Genomic DNA, 24,312 nt, shown 5'->3' on the forward strand with positions numbered 1-24,312 from the left:
ATATTTTTTGAACACATAGCATTTATTTATTTTCTTTGTCCTTTCTTCTTATTTTTTGAAAAACATTTAAAATCTTCAAAGAGAATTGTTCTGCAATGCTTATCAAGTCTTTGGCTGAGAAATGCTTAATGTTTTCTATCACAAACATATGCTGTATATTGAATGGTACAAAATAATAACAAAACTTTGTTGCATGAATGGTATGGAATCAAAATAATATGGTCTCTACATTAAATGAAGTTCAAACTATCTGATATGAAAAAAATTTAGAAAATTATCTGTTGCACTTATTTCAAAAGTTCCTAATGAAGCAAGTGTCAACTGGAAAATTATCATCCTAAATCAAAGCTTTATGCTGGCTATTTCATAGAATTAGAGTCTGAGATAGGGGACAAAATAAATACAATTACAAAATTGGACCCTGCATTCGTATTATGAATGCCCTTAAAACTTTTGTGTTGCAAAATCCTAGTCCAAGCTAAAATTTCACCAGGGTACAAAACTTTGACAAACTACTGTATTATTAATCTTTTGGTTCATGATGGTGTTTAAAGCATAAAGAATACATCATATTATTTACAAATTATTGAATTTGAAAGGCAACAAGTATTTGCTAAAATTGGATAAAATTGATCTAAATTTATGCTAAAAATCACAACTTACCATATATCAGAACTTAATAAACTGAACTCTTTAGGAATATTTTTTTTAAAAAAAACATTGTGTTAAATCTGAGTTCGATGAACAAGTTTGGGTTACCTGTTCATACTTGGGGAACACAAGCGATCTGGGTAATCCAGATGATCAAGGTTTAGATAACCAAACTACTCCAGAACTTGGTAATACCCACCGCCAAAAGTTTGTATGATGTCGTCATGTAATCTTCCCACTGGATCAGCAGTGTGTATGGCAGATATACCAAGAAGTAGATGAATCCAGCACAGCAAGCAGCCAAGTTGGGACGAGAGAAAAAAACACTGATCAGGAAACACTGGAATATTGTTGATATGGAAAACACCACCATGAACAACAGGACCACGCTGGGATCAGACTTCTCAAGCACTTTACCTACCTAAACAGATATTCATTAATAAATTAGTGTGAAATCATATCACCCGCACTCAAAGTTTATTACAAAATAATTTTAAAAAATTCAGTAGCTGGATGCTTTAGAAGACCAATTTGCTCACCTGTTTATTGTCAACTGGATCTAAGCAATGATTTTAAATAATGAATTAACCCCTGATTTGTTTTAATCAGCTTCATTTGAAATTAGCATCACTCTGAAACTATAATAATCATGTAAAAACACTGCTATTCTATTTATCATGACACAAACACCACAAGATTCTGTTTATCACAAGTTAGAACACTGTACAGTTCTAATTTTCACACAACACAACACTGTACAATTCTAATGATCACACATCAGAAGACTATAAGACTATTTATCACATCACAAGACACATCACTGTACAATTCTACTGATCTCACACCAGAAGACTATAAGACTATTTATCACATCACAAGACAAATCACTGTACAATTCTACCGATCACACATCAGAAGACTATAAGACTATTTATCACATCACAAGACACAACACTACAATTCTACTGATCACACATCAGAAGACTATAAGATTATTTATCACATCACAAGACATATCACTGTACAATTCTACTGATCACACATCAGAAGACTATAAGTTTATTTATTACATCTCAAGACACAACACTGTACAATTCTATTGATTACAAATCAGAAGACTATAAGACTATTTATCACATCACAAGACATATCACTGTACAATTCTACTGATCACACATCAGAAGACTTTAAGACTATTTCTCACATCACAAGACACAACAATGTAAGATTCTATTTATCAGATGACACAACACTATCAGATTCTGTTCTTTTGAAAATTGCACTGGTTAGCCAAAAATCAAATCTGACACTGCCAACACTTTATTCTAAGCAACCATGACATAACAATATGACACAATTAACAAGTATGTCTATGTATGCAATATTTCACCTGTTATCACACAAAATCTAAAAAGGGCCAATAATGTCTTCTGATAAGAGGACAGACAACAAAGAGTAGACAGTGACATCAGTGATTATTTACTGTAAACAACTGCATCCAGGCAATATGCACATGAAGACATGAGGAAAATAGCCTGCTAACAGTATCCTGGCAATATGCACATCATGATGAAGGCAATGGTCTGCTAACAGTATCTAGGCAATATGCCATTAATGACATGAAGGAAATGGTCTGCTAACTATTTAGGCAATATGGCCATCATGATGATGCAATTGTCTGCTAACAATATCTAGGCAATATGCCATTAATGACATGAAGGAAATGGTCTGCTAACTATTTAGGCAATATAGCCATCATGATGAAGGCAATGGTCTGCTAACAGTATCTAGGTAATATGCCATTAATGACATGAAGGAAATGGTCTGCTAACTATTTAGGCAATATAGCCATCATGGTGATGCAACTGTCTGCTAACAGTATCCAAGCAATATGCCCATCATGATGATGGTAATGATCTGCTAATAGTTGTTGTTGTTGTTCTAGGGTTTAACGCCATTTTTCAGCACAAGATAGGCTATACATGGCGGCCAGTATAACTGGTGGAGGAAGAACCCTGGAAAACCCAGGGAAGAACCACCGACCCACGAGAAGCTACTGGCAGGCTTTCCCACGTACCTACGCTAGCCGAGCCTTGGACTCGAATCCACACAGACAGAGGTGAGATGGCAGTGATCCGTAACGGTGAGCGCTTTAGACCACTCGGCCACTCGGGGCCCCGATCTGCTAATAGTATTCAGGCAATATGCCCATCATGATGATGCAATGGCTGCTAAGAGTATCCAGGCAATATGCCCATCATGATGATGCAATGATCTGCTAACAGTATCCAAGCAATATGCTCATCAAGATGAGGGCAATGGGTTTGCTAACATTATTCAGGTAATATGCCCTTCATGATGAGGGCAATGGGTATGCTAACAGTATTCAGGCTATATGCCATTATGATGAGAGCAATGGTCTTCTAACAGTATCCAGGCAATATGCCCATCATGATGATGCAGTGGTCTGCTAACAGTATTCAGGCTATATGCCCATCATGATAAGAACAATGGTCTTCTAATAGTATCCAGGCAATATGCCCATCATGATGATGCAATGGTCTGCTAACAGTATTCAGGCTATATGCCCACCATGATGATGCAATGATCTACTAACAGTATCCAGGCAATATACCCATCATGATGATAAAATGGTCTACTAACAGTATTCAGGCAATATGCCCATCATGATGTTTCAATGTCTGCTAACAGTATTCAGGCTATATGCCCATCATGATATTACAATGGTCTTCTAACAGTATCTAGGCAATTTGCCCTTCATGATGATACAATGGCCTGCTAACAGTACGCAGGCAATATGCCCATAATGACATGAAGGCAGTGGCATGCATGGTAAGTCTGTGTTCAAAAATAGATGGACAGACTGATGGATGAATGGTATCCCTTGGTAAAGTATGGGGTAAAGATTTCATATTTAAAATATGGCTTGCTGATGAATAAATATTAGTCAAGGAAAACAGAATTATCTAAGTGGCTGTAAGTAACAGTACCTTGAGAATTAGGACAAGTATGATGACTGTAATTAACATCATGACAAAGGCATTAATAAACCATGCCACCCAGTGAACCAAATTTCCTAGTCCCATGATTTTCATCACTTCTTTCAGGCGGTTCTCTTTTTCATACACAATACTCTTGCACAACATGGCTGTAGACAGGACCCAGGCTAGCACCATAAACAGTGGCAAGGTGCGGGATATGGCATTGACAAACCTATAGCAAAGTTAGAAAGACATTTTAATTTTACCTTGAACAATGCTCTCAACATTATTGCACACACTTCATATCTGTATTTCTTTTCTCCACCGTAAGTTGTTTGAATTACCCATGAGTGATACTGTCACTGAACTGCCCATGAGTCAACATATCCTTGAACTGCCCATGAGTCAACATGAAGTAAACTCTTTACCACATTCTTCACATTCTCAAGTACAATAGAAGAATTTCATTTCGACTGAACATTCTAGCTGCATACTTCACAACTATATGGTTTTTCTCCACTATATATTATTAAGTGTCTAAATTATAAATTATGTACAAGAAATATAAGATACAACACATTTATTTAATGATAGGAGTTTGAAAAGTTGTTAGAAAGGCATTCATTTTAAAATGGCATGTAAAGATTTCTCTCAATGATTTTTTAAAACTAATTTTAAGAAGGTTCATGAATATGGCTACGAAAATGTTAGAAGACAAAGTAAACTAAAACTTTTCATTTTTTAAAAATGTGTCTCTTGTCAATAAGTTCCACAAATACAGAAAGTAAATCAGTGCCCAATCAGTAGGAACAATGAAAAAGCACACAGAAATAGTTAATTTTATCAACAATCAGAATATCAACGTCTTTTTCCTGACAGAAACATGGTTAAAAACATCAGGCGATGAGCCCATGTGTGCAGATCTAACACCCACCGGTTACTCCATCAAATTATTCCCCCACCACTCTCACAGAGGTGGAATTGTCATCACAAAGAACTTGATGATCAAACGTCTTAACCACACCACAACTTTCAATTTCTACCACACATCATTTGAACTAGTCCAAACCACACTCACACTGGAACAAAGGTCAGTCCATTTTTTCTGCCTATACTGCCCTCATCCTAGAAGAAAAACCAAGCTGACTGAATCTCTCTTTTTGGAGCAGAGTTTCCAAATCTCCTGGAGTAAGGATATTTGATAGAAGGCAACCTGATTATTCTTGGAGATTTCAACTTTCACTTTGACTGTCCTGGAAACCCAAACACATCAAAACTCCTAGATTCCATTAATGTTTTCAACCTCAAACAGTCAGTTAACCAACCCACCCATAAACATGGTCACATTTTAGACTGGATTCTTCATAGACCTGATGATAATATTCTATGGTCCTCCCTGGTATCCCAGGAACTTGCATCAGATCACCTCTGCATTGTATGCCATCTTGAGTAAATCAGTCCCTAACCCTCCACCTTTATTTGCTACTAAGAGAAACCTCCATATGATAAATAGAACCAAACTAATGCATGACATTCAAGCAAGCAAAACAACTTGGTTACCTGTCGACCTTCCGGACCTGTTTGCAGATTTTTTTCCGTGACAAAGTACAAACCATTAGAGATAAGCTTGACAACACAATTTCAATTGTCTTGTCATCACCAAACAGTTGGGATACAGAATTTCAGCAGCATTTGAACCTGTCTCTATGGATTTAGTATGTACAATCCTGATGAAGAGTGCACCAAAGTCATGTGAACTTAATCCAATTCCAACATCACTGCTGCTTGAGTGCTTAGATCCAATATTGCCTTCACTAACTGATGTTATTAATACCTATCTCTCATCCTGAGAATTCCCATCATTTTTCAAAACTTCCATTGTAAAGCCTCTGCTGAAGAAACCAACACTCAACCATAATGATTTAAAGAACTACTGCCCAGTTTCTAATCTCCCATTCATATAAAAAATCTTAGAAAAGGTTGTTCTATCCCATCTTGTATCTCATCTGAATTCAAACAATCTTTTTAGCAATGTACAATCTGCATATCGCCCTTGCCACAGTACTGAAACTATTCTTCTAAAAGTAGTTAATGACATTCTCTCTGCTTTGGATAGCAGAAAGATTAGAGTCCTCACCCTCCTTGATTTGTCTGCAGCATTTGACACAACAGACCATGATATATTACTTCACCGTCTCCAGCATATATTTGGCATTCATGATACAGCCTTATTATGGTTCAAGTCCTACTTGGTCAACAGGACACAAATTGTGTCTGCAAATGGAATACACTCCAGCCCAGTTAATCTATGTTGTGGTGTCCACAGGGGTCTGTTCTTGGACCTGTTCTCTTCATTCTATAAACTCAGCCGCTCTCAAGTGTCATAGATCATCATGACTAATATTTATAAGCTTTGTGAGTATCCTGGATGAAGACTAAGATTTATAAGCTTTCTAAGTATCCTGGATGAAGACTAAGATTTATAAGCTTTCTGAGTATCCTGGATGAAGACTAAGATTTATAAGCTTTCTGAGTATCCTGGATGAAGACTAGCATTTATAAGCTTTGTATCCTGGATGAAGACTAACATTTATAAGCTTTCTTAGTATCCTGGATAAAGACTAGCATTTATAAACTTTCTGAGTATCTTGGATGAAGACTAGCATTTATAAGCTTTGTATCTGGATGAAGACTAACATTTATAAGCTTTGTATCCTGGATGAAGACAAACATTTATAAGCTTTCTGAGTATCCTGGATGAAGACTAACATTCATAAGCTTTGTATCCTGGACGAAGACTAAAATTTATCAGTTTTCTAAGTATCCTCAATGACAACTAACATTTATAAGCTTTCTAAGTATCCTGGATGAAGACTAACATTTTTAAGCTTTGTATCCTGGATGAAGACTAACATTTTTAAGCTTTGTATCCTGGATGAAGACTAACATTTATAAGCTTTCTAATTATCCGGGATGAAGACTAACATTTATAAGCTTTCTAAGTATCCTGGATGAAGACTAACATTTATAAGCTTTGTATCCTGGATGAAGACTAACATTTATAAGCTTTGTATCCTGGATGAAGACTAACATTTATAAGCTTTGTATCCTGGATGAAGACTAACATTTATAAGCTTTCTAAGTATCCTGGATGAAGACTAACATTTATAAGCTTTCTACGTATCCTGGATGAAGACTAACATTTATAAGCTTTCTAAGTATCCTGGATGAAGACTAACATTTTTAAGCTTTGTATCCTGGATGAAGACTAACATTTTTAAGCTTTGTATCCTGGATGAAGACTAACATTTATAAGCTTTCTAATTATCCGGGATGAAGACTAACATTTATAAGCTTTCTAAGTATCCTGGATGAAGACTAACATTTATAAGCTTTGTATCCTGGATGAAGACTAACATTTATAAGCTTTGTATCCTGGATGAAGACTAACATTTATAAGCTTTGTATCCTGGATGAAGACTAACATTTATAAGCTTTCTAAGTATCCTGGATGAAGACTAACATTTATAAGCTTTCTACGTATCCTGGATGAAGACTAACATTTATAAGCTTTCTAAGTATCCTGGATGAAGACTAATATTTATAAGCTTTGTATCCTGGATGAAGACTAACATTTATAAGCTTTGTATCCTGGATGAAGACTAACATTTATAAGCTTTGTATCCTGGATGAAGACTAACATTTATAAGCTTTGTATCCTGGATGAAGACTAACATTTATAAGCTTTGTATCGTGGATGAAGACTAGCATTTATAAGCTTTCTGAGTATCCTGGATGAAGACTAACACTTATAAGCTTTGTATCCTGGTTGAAGACTAAAATTTATAAGCTTTGTATCCTGGATGAAGACTAACATTTATAAGCTTTGTATCCTGGATGAAGACTAACATTTATAAGCTTTGTATCCTGGATGAAGACTAAAATTTATCAGCTTTCTAAGTATCCTCAATGACAACTAACATTTATAAGCTTTCTAAGTATCCTGGATGAAGACTAACATTTTTAAGCTTTGTATCCTGGATGAAGACTAACATTTATAAGCTTTCTAATTATCCGGGATGAAGACTAACATTTATAAGCTTTCTAAGTATCCTGGATGAAGACTAACATTTATAAGCTTTGTATCCTGGATGAAGACTAACATTTATAAGCTTTCTAAGTATCCGGGATGAAGACTAACATTTATAAGCTTTCTAAGTATCCTGGATGAAGACTAATATTTATAAGCTTTGTATCCTGGATGAAGACTAACATTTATAAGCTTTGTATCCTGGATGAAGACTAACATTTATAAGCTTTGTATCATGGATGAAGACTAAGATTTATAAGCTTTGTATCCTGGATGAAGACTAACATTTATAAGCTTTGTATCCTGGATGAAGACTAACATTTATAAGCTTTGTATCCTGGATGAAGACTAACATTTATAAGCTTTGTATCCTGGATGAAGACTAACATTTATAAGCTTTGTATCATGGATGAAGACTAGCATTTATAAGCTTTCTGAGTATCCTGGATGAAGACTAACATTTATAAGCTTTGTATCCTGGATGAAGACTAACATTTATAAGCTTTGTATCATGGATGAAGACTAGCATTTATAAGCTTTCTGAGTATCCTGGATGAAGACTAACATTTATAAGCTTTGTATCATGGATGAAGACTAGCATTTATAAGCTTTCTAAGTATCCTGGATGAAGACTAACATTTATAAGCTTTGTATCCTGGATGAAGACTAACATTTATAAGCTTTGTATCCTGGATGAAGACTAACATTTATAAGCTTTGTATCCTGGATGAAGACTAACATTTAAAGTATCAGGGATGAAGACTAAGATGTATAAGCTTTCTGAGAATTTGTTCGTATATTTACGAGTATTCTTAATTTTTTGACAATAGGTGAATCATTAATGACAAGATTATAAATGAAGAGAGACAAAGGTTGATTACTGCAGAAGGGCCTTGTAGGTCATTCATTCTTATTCCCAAATATTTAGCTACACATCTTACTGTTCTTAAAGTAACACGGAAAAAGACATGTAAGATGATTTTGTCATCAGCTTAAACCTACTTGTCCTCTATGTAACATGGGTAGGGGAACTGCTGTAGTATTATTCCCACACCATCCTGTAGAGTTCCTATTCCTGTCTGTAGTTCAATAATGGCATGTTCTAACATATCCTGGATGTAGGCAAAACCATAGGTGATGTACTTGGTGTCGACACCAGGCCTTCGTCTTGGACCAGGACGGTTATACCTGAAAGTACGAAACAGTAATATTAACAAGATCACTCATGGATGAAGTGTACTCAGCTAATGATCATCTTGCTAAAAACTAAACCATTATAAACATATAAAATAAATTAGTCATAATTTTTACATAATCTGTTTTAAATTCACAATGCAAAAAGTGTATTTGGGGAAGGAAATGGGTCAAATTAATTCTAATGATGTAACAGCAGTTGCCCGATACCAACTTACAGTAGTGCACATTCTTAGTGCAAGGGTGAATATCTCATTTTTATACCAGTGTTTGAGGTCATCAGCCTCCCTCCACAATGACAAATTCAGCAATGCAGTAGCAACAAGTAATGAATTACTAATACTAAAATCAATTTTTTTTCTTCAAATCATGGGGTAAAACTAATTTTAATGATGTAATACTTACCTGTTGCCATTGCAAGATTCCCTACTCATACCCCACCCTGATGTCCCACAAGTAGTCTGTGTCCCTAAAAATATGACAGCTACTGCACATTGGTCTATGATATCAGGGAACATACTGGATCTGTCTTCTTTACAGTTATGAACTTAGAAAACTTTCCATGTAATGAGGTGATGGAACTTTCATATATGGACGAGGGTAATATCCATTCCACAATGTAAAACAATGGCGACATGTAACGTATAAATGAGATTATATGACAAATATTTTAGCAAATAATATTTCTCTGAAAATATTTACCCTATCACATTAACATTAGGAAAGAAGCTACACTACCTATCAAATCAAGCAATCTTGAAAAGACAAATTTTTGTGTCTCTTATCCCATTTATATACCGCACAGACAAAAGAAGCTATTTTCAACCCTTCCCATTACCTCCCCATAACATCATTAGGTGGCTAGGATTGCTTACTCACTTTGAGATTAAGCAATTCCTCAACGAAGATGCATGCATTTTCAGGAAGATATTGGAGGGTCTTTAGCAATGTGATTGTGTAAATACTCTTTGAGGAAATAATTAATTGCTTTCCTCACAAGAATCTGCAAACAAAAGTCAGCCATGAAGAAGAAGCCTATCAAAGCTGGGGTGAAACATCTGTGAACATAGCTGCTTAAGCAGGTGTTGGTCTTACCAGGATTCTCCTAGATTCTGAAACATCTGTGAACATAGCTGCTTAAGCAGGTGTTGGTCTCACCAGGATTCTCCTAGATTCTCTTATCACTAGATCAAGCAAATTGTTAACCAAGGCTTTGTCCCAGCTGAGATAGGCTATCACATTTAAGTGCTGACCCTTCAATTTTTGTAATGATTTCAGTACCAAAACAGGTGGTACAATTGGAATAGGCATAGGCAAAAATATCCCTCCCAACTGACTAATAATGCATCCATGGCAAAGGCTTCTGGTATGGACCAGAGAGACAAGGAAGACAGTGTGTGATCCCAACTTGTCGCAAAAATGTATAATAATTGGAAGATCTAACAAGGATAGTGTTGCCACAATATTACACATGAGGCTGCAAGGGAAAAACACTCTTATCCACCTTGTAATAGTGGGGTCATCATATTCACTCCTGTAACACTTCTATCTAGACAGAAGGAGCTATGTTCATCCTTGTCTTGGCCTTCACCTTATAGGCTGGGCTTGCAGTTGGCAGTTGTGGACATATGAAAGATGGAAGTACACAATATATTTACTTGACACTGCTTTAAACTCAACTGTGGTAGTCATCCCAAACAGGCAATTCCTCCATGCTAATGTAGAACATTTCCAGAGGCATGGATGAAGCACTGCCATTGTCTTTAAGTCTGTCTCCAATGGATAAGCAGTGAACAAATTACCCACCAGATAAATCAGTGTCTGAGTAAATGTCACAGTCTATCTTGCCATAATGATGAATGGAAAGTGTGAAGGTGTGATGGTTTGATGGATGATTGGCTCAGTGGCCTGCTGGATGATAAGCACAGCTGTTAGCTGTCCATGATGGAAGTACCTATCAAGAATGTGCAGTGAAACACTTGGATTGGTGAAACTGATCCCCATATGGTTCCATATGCCATGAAACTGTCAGCCAGTAAGACAAACAGAAGGACTTATACCAACTGGGCTGCTTCAATAAGGTGGACACTCTCCCATCAACTCAAAACTACCCCTAAGTCCAGCAACTACATCATTGCTTCCTGCACTGGTTGATGCAACTGTGATTCTATCAGTATCTGGAAAGAATGCAGGGACATCAACTCTGCAACCCTTCGTTCCTTTAATTTGCCAGATGTAATAATTGCAGTCAGCCTCTTCTGGATCATTTTGAATGGGGGGAATACCATCATGATATCCCTGACTACATCCATACTTTTCCATGCATGCCAAATTTCAAGGAGTCCAGCAACAACAAGCAGGCTATCAGCAATAAATCATGGGAAGGCAGTTCTTGTGCTGCCTATTTCCATGTATGTAACCAATCTACTACTAAACAACAATGGAGTACCACAAAAGGAAGCAATCCATTTACTGCCTGTTTCCATGTATGTAATCATCCTATTGCCAAACAGCAATGGAGTACCAAAAACACTGGCAATCTTTTTACTGCCTGTTTCCATGTACGTAACCTTTCTAATGCCAAACAGCAACGGAGTATCACAAAGGAAGGCAATCCTTTTACTGCTTGTTTCCATGTATGTAACCTTTTTTCTGCCAAACAGCAATGGAGTACCACAGAGGAAGGCAGTTTTTTTACTGCCTGTATCCATGTATGTAGCCATTCAACTGCCAAGCAGCAATGGAGTACCACAAAGGAAGCAATCTGTTTACTGCCTGTTTCCATGTTTGTAACCATCCTAGTGCCAAACAGCAAGGGAATACCACAAACGAAGGCAATCCTTTTACTGTCTGTTTCCATGTATGTACCCATTCTACTGTCAAACAGCAATGGAGTATCACAAAGGAAGGCAGTTCTTGTGCTGTCTGTTTCCATTCTACTGCCAAACAGCAGTGGAGCAGCACAAAGGAAGGCAATCCTTTTACTGCCTATTTCCATGTGTGTAACCATTCTACTGCCAAACAGCAATGGAGCAGCACAAAGGAAGGCAATCCCTTTCACTGCCTGTTTCCATGTATGTAACCAAATGGCAATGAAGTATCAAAAAGGCCTAGAATAGACAGCCAAGAAAGGATGCAGCTTCAATGTAGACAAGTCAGGTGTTTTGTCTCACCAGTTCAAAATTTACAACAGCTGTTTGAGCATTAGCCAATGAATGGTGCATAGCCATTTTAATTACCTTGGCAATACTGATATTAATTATAATTATTTCACTTTGTAAAATGTTTCACTCTTTGATAAGGATTATTGTATTTGCAGATGATTGATATTTTCATACTATATAAATGTTAAAATCCTGTTGTATCATGGTTAGTTTTGACCATCAAATACACTGTACAGTTTGTACTGTTTTGCCAAGATACAAATAAAGTAAGTCTTATGACAAAGTCAAGCTCATCACAAGTTGTTCATATAGAAATTAGCTTCAGGCGTGTATTATTGTAGCGATGGATGATGACCTCAGCAACGAAATACATACTGTATAGTGATATCAACAGTATCAACAGTGTTACATATTACATACTGTATAGTGATATCAACAGTGTTACATATTACATACTGTATAGTGATATCAACAGTATCAACAGTGTTACATATTACATACTGTATAGTGATATCAACAGTATCAACAGTGTTACATATTACATACTGTATAGTGGTATCAACAGTATCAACAGTGTTACATATTACATACTGTATAGTGATATCAACAGTATCAACAGTGTTACATTTTACATACTGTATAGTGATATCAACAGTATCAACAGTGTTACATTTTACATACTGTATAGTGATATCAACAGTATCAACAGTGTTACATATTACAGGTTGAAGGAAAATAATATCTGCTCCACAATCATAATGGCACTTAATTCCCCCCAAAAATAATCTATATTCTGCTGTAGTAATACAGAGAGAGCATGAAAGAAAATAAGGATTTTTTCCGCAACTTAAGTTTCATGAATGATATCCATGATTTTATTCTCCTGATAATAGGCACGAGAACAGAAAAGAGAGAAAATATCCGAAAGGGTCAGAGGTCAAAGGATGGCATATACTCCCTTGGGCCAATTTTTTTTTTTTGAAACATTTTTCACAGTCACAGAAATCTTCTTCTCGTTTCTCTGTTAATTTTCCTATCAGCATACAAACACACAAAAAAAACCCCAATTCTGATTCACCTTCAGTTTCACTTACAATGCATGATGGAAATTATTTTTCAGATTATTTTTAAACAAAATAATACTATCTTGTATCTCATACAAATCTTTGTTTAATGAAGTAAAATAGTATCCTAAAATTTAGGAATATATATTTTTGTTACCATTAGGAGAGTTTCTGAAGTATTATTCTTACATTTGCAAAACACTGCTTGACAGACACTATCAACAAAGTTTACAAAGACAATTTTGTTTCAACAATTATGTGTGTGCATGTGTGTGATTTGGATTTTTAACATAGCTTTAATAATTTTTCAGTCTGCAGTGTGACAGTTTATAGTGATGTCTAGCACTGGGGCATCATGCTGCAGACATGTAACATGATGTCCCAACCATTCACATTATCATGACTCAAGGCCGATCAGTCCTAACACTAACCTATTAATGCTGAGCACCTGGTGAGGTAGCTATTATAACCATTTCTATAAGTCTTTGGTATGACTCAGCCGAGGTTCAAACATATGACCTCCTGCATCCAAGGTGGATATTCTGACTGCTAGGTCATCGAAGCAGTCATGTATAAACAATTATGTCACATAAACATGTATATACATTAATAGTTCAGACATGCATTATTTACATAAGTGTCTCTGGTGTAAAATGCATCACCATTCAGATTTTATTTTCTTTTTAGCTGCAAGTTCCATAAAGATTTTCCAACTGCAAATGAAATTGTCCTGTTCATTTTTGTCTATCTCTTTTCCCTTTTCTCATTGCCACAGGATGTAATTTTCACCAATTCAGCACAAACTAAAGCAAGACTGAAAACTAGGTTCCTTAAGAAGCAAGCTTTCTGATTAGTCAGGAGTGCAAACTCTTCCATGTAATAGTTATCAATGACCAATGAAAAATGCTATCTTAAACCTATGGCTATATATAGGATTGATGTAAGGAATTTGCTGATTAAGAGAAATTCTGCATTTGCTCTGATAGTAGTCTGTCCTCTGCCAATGAAAGCTGTTGTGTTTACCATTGTATTTTATTTTACAGAAAACAGCTGGATCACATTACCTAAAGACATTAGCTTAGTCAAAAAGACCTTAACCCCTCATCTCATAAATATGTAATGATAAACACTTATGAAAAAACAACTTTGTTAAAAAAAAGTTGTAAATGTGTGAATCTGCTGAAATTGTTCATGCCTGAAATAATTTTACCATACTGACTAAATTACTCAGTTTCATTTGTATTTCTAAGTCCAAGTCAAAAATAGCAAGAAAAATTGTAGTACACCGACTCTTTACCAGCTATCGAGCCAAAGTTAATCAGTTTTGGACATTTAAGGGAGGTATGTGTTTGAGAGAGGGAGACTCAAATTGGAAAAAAGAAAAATATGGCTGGATAAGAGATATGATCAACAAAAAGGTAAGTTTTGACAGCCCTTACTTGTCGATAACTCTCTTTGTGCTGTCTACTTTGTCTGAGTCCATTCTGATTTTGTAGGCAATATGAGTGGGCAGTGCAGCCAGGTCAACATCCACAAGAAACTCAATGGCAGACCAGAAGGTGTTGTTATCAATCAGTGCCAGTCCATCATTGATCATTTTGCTGTTATCACGATAGCCAACAAACTTGTTAAATTCAACACACTGAAAAAAGAAATTAAAATGTGGTACTTGAATCATTATTTGGACTCTAACTGTTTTTACTTATTAGATTAACCAGTCATATTGATATTCAACTCCCATCATAGTGTCATAAGAATACAACAGTAAAAAAAAATGAAATCAGACTAGTGAGGCTGGATTCAACTTAATGATAATAATAATAATAAAAAGAAGAAGAAGAAGAAGAAGAATTTTCATGGCAACTCTAGGACTGGGCTCTATAGTGCTGGGTTTGTGTGAGGTTTGCATCTTTGGCAACTTGTTTCCTGACCTCCTCTATGTGGCAATGCAATAGGAAGTTTCATGACTGAGGTTGAAATCTAAGGATAGCCTTACAATGGTCTTCTGACAGTGCCAACATGATAGAAATACATCTCTTTTCATGAGCTGCAGATTAAATGGAAGCAGTTATGGCACTAGTGAGTGAGTGTTGAGGTAACCTGTTGAGAACACAAGTCACATGTGTGACTGATTCCCAGGCATGCCTGTCAATCGTTTGACTCTCAGGCATGCTTGTCAATTGGGATGACTCCCAAGCATGTCTGTCAATGGGGTTCTGAATCAAGCAGTCTAGATTATGTTCAGACTGCTTAAAAACAATCACTAAATTGCTATAACACTGTGTAATACCAGTTGTTACATGCTGAAAAAGGATATCTAGTCCATGTGCTCCCAGGCTTGCAATGTCAGTTTGGAATACCAACATTTGTGTCTCGTAGAAAGTCAGGTTGAAGTTTGATGGTAGTTACTGCTGCAAGAAAAAAGCTTTATCGATGCCTGGGTCCAGAAGTTGTCTTTAAAGCAGTGTAATATGTCAGTGGTAACTGTTTGGAAGCAGGCTGATCTTTCTTGTTTTCTGGGATTGATGAATGCAGGAATTCTGGGCCTATAGTAAACAATTGTTGGTTTACCCATTTGCTGACTCACCCACCAAAAACATGGCAACCCAAAGAAATTTTTACTGTGGTCTGACATTACAACTTTTGTTTCTCCAGACTTGATACACTGTTGCCTTTGTACTGGAATCACTTGGGATCTCCATCACGAAGGGGGATAATGAAAGTGGAAGGGGCTAGATGAAAAAGATCAGGAGTCCATCTGAAACAACTTGGATCAATGATTTATTGGAAATAAGTTGGTAAAATTCTTGCAGAACGAGTCAGGCACCACAGGAGGATGCCTGGGTGGGAGGGATGGCAAGTTATTGATGGTTGGTGATAGGTTTCTGGGAGGAGAAAGCTTGTTTTCTCTGCCCCTCCTAGCCTGCCAGAAGAAGTTGGGGGCATATGACCACCTATAACTTGACTGGTCACATAAAGGTTGCCATTGCTGCTGGAAATACTGCTCTCTGTTGATGATCATCCCTTATCTTGTACACCCCGAATTGGGTTTGCATGGATAACTGAAGAGGCAACTCCTGTGCTTTCTTACCTCCTCAATTCCACCCTGAAACAGAAATGGGAAACCAAAGAGAGGGAGCACTAGGTCATTGCATATTTTTATTAAGCTGAGGTTACAAATGACTGTTAGGGCATTTGCCATTGCATGGTGAGCATCCTTCATGACTACCCTGGCAATATGACATAACTACAAGGCATGATCACTTCTGGCCTTCACAACAAAGTGAAAGATCTCAAAAGACACCAGGTCAAGTATATACAGGAAGTCAATATGATGTTCCTGACCAACTTAGACATGGCATTAAACACATGTCTGTCCAACTGCTAACAATGGAGCAGATATTCTGATGTCTTTGTCTAGATATATGATATGTGATTTGTACTAGTATAGAGATAAAGTTAAGTGCAAAAAGAAGGCCCTCGAATTACCAGGGTCACTAATTTTATCCAAGAGATGACAGCAGTCTTTGATAAATATCGTACAATTCTGAATAATGAATGTTTGCCATCTTCATCAACATCAACCAAGGCCTTGACCCTGTATGCAGTATTGACTGCCATTGGAGGAAGGTATTCTAATGGAGGTAAAATTCTCTCTGATTGTCACCTCAATACAGAATTCTGTTCTTTCCATGGTTGGATCAGTATGTTCTGGCAAGTATGTGTCCCCCCCCCTTCTGTATGGCAGTGATGATGCAAAATCATCACCATGCATAAAAAGCTCTACCTGTTACAGATGCTAGTAGGGACGGCTGAGGCATGTCCAGCATATAGCATGGTTCGATATGGGAATGCTTGTCTGGCATGATTTGTTGGGCCAAACTGGATGACTCCAGTTTGCAATTTACTGGTATCATGGATGTTGTCGGTCCAACCAGCCAGCATGGGCAGTCTGCTGGGCATAGGATGCAGTCACTGCAGGAATTGTCAAGCAAATTGCTGTTTCCACTCCAAGATGACAGATTCATGACCAATGAAACCATACACTGATTGTCCAGAAGGGTGGGCTGGTTGTAATGCAGCCAAGAGACTGTACAGCAAATGATATATAACTTGCAGACCCATCAAGCCTGTTTAGTCAGAAGATAATCCTGCAGAACCCACTTGAACATTTGTAAGTCTATTCACAGGCTGGGATAGGGACTAATGCAGACTGGGTTTAACTGGGTTAAAATTGGCCCTAGTTCTGTCCATCTTGTTCACTGACATTCTCAACAACAGAGCTTGCTGTAGTATGTATATCATACAAGATTCCAATATAGTTTGAGGGGAATTGCTTCGTGTGATTTCGGCTGAATATGAAGTTATCATTACCATAGGCACATGGGTGAAGGCGGCATCTTGACCCCCCCATAAAGCAAGTACACAATTCTGAATTCAGCTGAAAGCTTAATACTTCAAGTTGTGAAGATTTAGAACATGCCCTTTTTTATGGTCTTTCACTGCTGACACTGCATACAGGTTAAACTGGTAAGGAAGAACAAATATACAAAGTGTTCCAATTATTGAGACAACCTAAGAAGTGTGTAATAAACCAAAAGTTAACAGCATAAAACAATTATGACAAAGAAAAACATGTGCTAGTGATCGATATCATATGGACAATATCAGCCAGTAAAAAAATAGGCATAAAGACAAAAAAAATTCAAAACTGATTATAATTTGCAATGGATTCTTTAGAGGTGCTGTCCATAGTTGCAAGCAGAAGTTTAAAGTGATAACATGGGGGTTTGGGTTGGCCACCTAGCTGGATAAGAGGAGTTAATCTGTTGTTGTTTTTGAGGTTTAACACCATTTCTCAGCACAAGATAGGTTGTATAACTGGTAGAGGAATAGCCTGGGAAAACCATTGTAAGATCCACAACCCATGGGAAGCTACTGGCAGCTTTCTCACATACCCACATTGGCTGAGCCCATGATTTGAACCAACATGGACATGGGTGAGATGACAGTGATTGGTAAAGCCAAGTGCTTTAGACCACTTGGCCAATCAGGGCCCCAGAGTTATTCTGTAATAGTTACATCCCTTGATCTATATGATATATAGTTGGAATGTCATTTTCTTTTTATCTTTCTGGGTGGGCAGGATTTGGAGGTGGAGAAAGTAATTTCCTAATGTTAATGTGACTGGCTCTTATATTTGACAGAGAAAGTGCTCTGATGGCTTGAATATTAATTGTATCATTCTCATATATATATATATATATATATATATATATATATATATATATATATATATATATATATATATATACGCACATATATATCTTAACCCTAAAGTATATTATGCATGAGAAGATCCTTAATTCAAATATACTACTTACACTTCCATATCTAGATATGGTGCCAAAAAGTTGTGTCAAGGACTGCATAGAATCCCTCCAGTCATATCCTGTGTTATTTGCATCATTTCTGAGATATCCCCTAAGGAAGTCACACATACTACGGCTATAGTTGGCCATATTCATGCCGTTCAGTGCATATCCTTCAGCAATCTTGCAATAGGGACTATTTACAAGTCTCTGAAAAGGCATTTCATACATGTACTTAATTTAATAATAAAATAAATAGATGCAATATAATTACAAAATGAACCTGAAAAATGTTTAGAATTTTTTTCAGGACTTAACATTTTACTGTATTTAGGGTACATACATACATACATACATACATACATATATATATATATATATATTGATTGATTAATTGTGGGACACATAAGGTGTTTAAAAATGAAGGAGTGGTGATGATGGGCTGGCACTTAATTTAATATGGGAAGTAAGGATAATAAAGACTGTATTCAGTGTTTTATGTTGATTAGCCCAATAACAATTATACTGATGGCAGTCTCCCCCTTCCCCCCACCATTATGTTCTGGAACAGCCCCAGGATTTGAGGAATACAAAGTTATATTAAACTTTTGTATACAGTCAATGCTTTTTACACAGCTATATCTTTTGTAAGCACCATATAGTTTGAAAAGAAAATTTCCCTCAGTATAAATGCTGTAAAGTTTCAAACAAAAATTCTATCATTTAAATCATAAACTTATGCTAGCAATAATTGTTCAAGGATAACAAAATAATAAACTCAGTGTAATTTTGTCATAATCATTACTTATAGTGCCAACATTTTTTAAATCAGAAAACGCTGTTGACCTGTTTGCTCTAATTTCCTTTTTCATTTGTGGTATATTAAATTTGTGTGGATTTTGCGGTCTCTTCAAAGACACAACAAAATATGTCTTTGTCATTATTACATTTTTACATTTACATACATTAGTACATTATTACATTTTTGTCTGTGGTATTTCCACAATTTACATAACAACAAGAATGCCAACTTTGCAAAACCACACAAAAATTATACCCATAAAAAATAAAATCACAGTATGCATACATTTTTGGATTAAAAAGACAGGACAATACTTATATTTCCTGGTCTTAGCAAAATTTGATTTCAAATCAGAAATAAGAACATATTTTAGTAACAAAATGTCTTTCATTCTGCTCTCATCAAAAAGGATATAATAAACCTAACGTGGTGTTGCGAATTGGCTGAAATTTAAAAGTATGATTGGCTCACCCTAACCATTCAAGTTTAACCATTTGGAAATATTTTCTCAACTGCTTAATGGACATTGTTTTGTTGATATATTTAGTAATAGTTATGCTGCTTTCATCCTGAAAAGCTAAATGGTTTATGGGCATATGTCTCTTATTTCTGATACCTGGATTGTGTGAAACAATGGCAGATGACAATTATTTTACTTCTCCTGAATGATTTCATCATAAAGGGTGAACAGCTTAAAAGAAGAAAAGCATAATCATTTGCAATTGAACTTTCCAACCAATATTTGATTATTTTTATTAACCATCACTCTGCTAATCTTACCCTGATATTATTGACTGTAACGCTGTTGTTTAGAATGCCATAAACATCAGGTGCATATCTCATCCAGTCCTGAGCCAGGGTTACAATTCTCTGTAGGTCAAAGAATGGTTGGGCAGCCTGAAAACATAAGCCAATTAATAGGAGTGAGATGAGTACTGTTACGGAGTTTAAAATGAAGTCATCTCAGAAAATGAAAATAAAGAATCATATTTATACAAAATAGAAAGGTCCCAAGAACTGTGGGATAAAAAAGTATTTATTGTGTAAAACAAGTTTACATGAATGGCACATTATACAACCATACTGTATTCAATAGTCCTTTAGGTAGGAACAAAAAGTGTCTGTTTGACTCTGGAGATTATTGACCAATGGGTTTTAATGACTTCGACCTTTGGTCAAGGTATGAAATCTTGAACAAAATTTACTGTGTATACACCATATTTTCTTTTTATATTTACCATGACTTTGACCTATCTACTCTAAACCACAGAATCTGTGAGTTGCTTTCTGCTGAAATTTCTTCCAATGCAGTTGATTGCACTTGTTATGAAAACAACTGCTTCAAGGTTTCTCTAGGTTTTATATCTTCATCCATATTCAACAGCACATGAGCATCATTTGCTCATTACTGAAAGGTCCCAATGCCTGGATGCCTTTGTGTCATAATTTTGTTCTGCATTTTTCATAGATAAATATGTGTAAATGTTTTTCTGTATTTAGTGATGGATTGGCTTCACTGGTACAATTTGAAAACTATTCATGCTCTTTAAGTTAAGTTTGTTTAAAATGTTTTTTTATGGAAGCTGTATAAAATGTAAAGTCCTTTATACCTTGATGCTTTTTGCCTCGTTTGGTCTGATTCATTTCTGTGTTTTTTAGAAGATGTTTAACATTTTCTATTTTTAGTAACAGTGGCCATATCTGATGACAGATTGGCATTTTTTTTTTGTTGAATCAATTTAAAAGGTATTCATGAAAGTTGCTTTTTATCAAGCTTTACAAATTTTATTCACTGGTTTTGGAAAAGAAGTTGTTTCAAGTTTTTCCTATTTTGATTAAAAGTGGCCATATCTGATGGCAGGTCAGCATCAAGGGTTTTAAAGAAGTTATTTAGAGGTTGTTGTATTTTTAGCAATGGCAGTTAAAGTATATGGTAGATAAGCATTATTTGTAAAAATTTCTGAAAAGTCTTTATGGCAGGTTAATGTACACCAAATATGTGGTCAAATTATGTTGAATAGGTGAATTCACATAAAGTTATTTCTAATTTTAGTAATGATGGCCATATTTGATCCAGTTCAGCATTAACTATACAAATTTAAAAATTTCAGTCAAAATTTGATCAAATTATAGTTTTGAAAAATGGTTTAAAGATTTTCTACTTTTAGTGACAGTGGCTATAACTGATGGCAGACTGGCATCATTTGTATAAACTTTAAAGGTTTTCATGCCAAGACGATTTCTATTAAGTTTGGCCAGATTCTTTCCAAAGGTTTTGGAAAATATGCAGCTTTAACACAATTTGCTATTTTTAGTAACAACTGCCATATGTGATGGCAGATCAGCATCAACTGTAAAATCTGAAAGCAATGCCAGGATGTTTTCCATCAAATCTGTAAACATTCTGAAGAGAAGTTTTTGAAAAGAAGTCTTGTAAAGGTTTTTCTAATTTTTTTAATGGTGGCAATACTTAATAGCAAATCAGTATCATTTGCTCAAACCTAAAATGTCTTTATGCCAGGACAGTTTCAGTCAAGTATGGTCAAATTCTATTCAGCAGATCTGAAGTAGTTTAAAGGTTTATCTAACTGCAGTAACAACTGGCTTTTCTATTTTAGTAGCAGCAGCCATATCTGAAGGTAGATTGGTTTCATTTGTATAAATTTGTATGATTTTCCTTCAAGGAGTTATTTCCATCAAATCTGATCAAATTCTGTTTAGTGGTTTTTGAGAAGATGCCAATTAAAGGGTTTTCACTATTTTTTTAGTGAAGGTGGCCATATTTGATTGTATCAGCATTATTTGTACTGTTGAAAGCCCCACATGTCAGGATGCTTTGTGCCTAATTTGGACAAAATTAGTCCAGTGGATTTTAAGACAAAGTTAAAAACACCAGAGTTGATGTGTGGCAGATGCACAACACACAACCTATGACCTATGGTGGATGCAGGACCATATCAAAGCTGACTTTACCCTTATGGACAAGTGTGTTAGCATAATAAAGCTGACTTGACCCTTATGGACAAGTGTGTTAGCATAATAAAGCTGACTTGACCCTTATAGACAAGTGAGTAAGAAATACTTTCTGGCTTACCTTTTGAATAATGGCATCAGTAATATTGTTTTTAGGATAATAGAGTATTTTTCCCAGGATATAAGGTTTGATCTGGTTAAAGATGATGCGAGATTCACTGGTGGCCTGAAATGGTGCAAACAGTTGCTGGCATTCTGCAGCTGAAATGAAAAGATAATGACTGCAATGTAAATATTATATTTACCCATTTTTAACTCACACCAAACTGCACAGTCTACTCTCATATATATATCTTTAACCAATACATTTGCAGATCAGGAATTATGCTACTTATGTGAAATCACAGTGAAGAAAGAAAGGAACTTAACAATAGTATGAATTAAATCCAAAACAATCATAAAAAGTTATATCACAGGTCCACAAGAATAGAGTTTTCTGATTGAATTCCAGTTCTTGAACATGCTGATGTACCAATGTCCATGACTATTTTGATGTGTGTGTGTGTGTGTGATTTGGATTTTTAACGTAGCTTTAACAATTTTTTCAGGCATATCACTACGATGTCTGCAGTGTGACAGTTTATAGTGATGTCTAGCACTGGGGCATCATGCCACAGACATGTAGCATGATGTCCCACCCAGTCACATTATCCAGACATCAGGCTGACCAGTCCTAACACTAACCTCTTAATGCTGAGCGCCAAGCGAGGCAGCTGTTAGTACCATTTTTCTAAGTCTTTGGTATGACTCAGCCAGGTACTGAACCCATGACCTTCTGCTTCCGAGGCGGATGCTCTAACCACTAGGCTACCAGAGCAGTCGACTATTTTGAAGTGCCAACAATCTTGATGCATCACAATGGCATTGTCCAAAACTCCTTTGAATAAATTCACAATAATCCTGAAATGTGCTTTAATCCTTGAGCACTTTTATTCCAATGAATAATCCAAACAACTGATTCCTCTCAAATTATATCTAAACACAACATTGAATACACCTGCAGATAGATATTAATGCAAGAACATACAAAATAGAACCAGGTATCAGAATAATTGTTCAACTCTGTCCTTTTATACATCTCCATGACTCTGTCTCGCAATTCATACCAACTGACATAACACAACACAATCCAACCTGATTTATGTTGCAACACAGCCCACTTGAGTTAATCATCCAATGGGAAATTACCCCAAACTTGTCAACTGGTTCAATATACAGAACAGGAAGAAAAACAAATAAGTAATCTATTTATAGTTCATTGCACTCTACAGTCACAGACCAAAAGTTAAAGACACATTATAAATATACATAACAACATATCATTTTATCCACACACTTTTAATCCAATGGAACAAAAAGACTGTAAGTTATATTAAATTATTACATGAGGCACAAGAGCTAATTAAGCACTATGAATAAACACAAATACATCAGATTACCAAGGCTAACACTTCTCTGATTTTTGGACAAAACTACTGAATAAACATTGTGTCAATCAAGTCACACACAAATATTGGTAACATTAATAAATTTAAAAATTGAAAAATTACACAAGTCCATCTTACTATAAGCTACTGGAAATTTGGACAGGTCATACTGATATTTTTCATGAGTTGCTTTCCTCCACTACACATGAAAAGTTTCCACAGTCTGCTGATTGAACTGAACAAGGGGCAGTTTTGGTCACATGTTTGCTTCACATACAGAATGAGGTTATTATCCATGTAACATGATAAACAGAACATAGTGATGGTACACCTTTTGGGACAGTGGTTTAAGGAAAAATTTATATACATACGTTTCAATAACTGCTTAGAATGGTGTTGTTGGCTGGATCAGTACTTTCGGAAGTTGAGCACTTGGATGAAACGTGGTATATTAGGGATTGATCTCGATGTGCATTCAATTCAATCTCATGCTGGTAGTATTTAACATTCAAG

General features: G+C 35.9%; 1 protein-coding gene across 1 annotated transcript in view; it reads right to left on the reverse strand.

The window, feature by feature from the left end:
- LOC149807651 (phospholipid-transporting ATPase ABCA1-like) overlaps nt 1-24,312 on the reverse strand; it is a 185,069-nt gene that overhangs the window by 128,988 nt on the left and 31,769 nt on the right. Inside the window, exons 10-16 of the mRNA XM_089969144.1 lie at nt 22,434-22,573; nt 20,120-20,236; nt 18,550-18,747; nt 14,605-14,807; nt 8,746-8,931; nt 3,663-3,885; nt 851-1,072 (exon numbers count right to left, since the gene is read on the reverse strand). Of these exons, the coding sequence (XP_089825270.1) occupies nt 851-1,072; nt 3,663-3,885; nt 8,746-8,931; nt 14,605-14,807; nt 18,550-18,747; nt 20,120-20,236; nt 22,434-22,573 (1,289 nt within the window). The remainder of the gene's footprint in view (nt 1-850; nt 1,073-3,662; nt 3,886-8,745; nt 8,932-14,604; nt 14,808-18,549; nt 18,748-20,119; nt 20,237-22,433; nt 22,574-24,312) is intronic.

This window comes from Sinohyriopsis cumingii, chromosome 1, assembly GCF_028554795.1.
Source record: "Sinohyriopsis cumingii isolate HCF-2022 chromosome 1, ASM2855479v2, whole genome shotgun sequence".
Lineage (NCBI taxonomy): Eukaryota > Metazoa > Mollusca > Bivalvia > Unionida > Unionidae > Sinohyriopsis > Sinohyriopsis cumingii.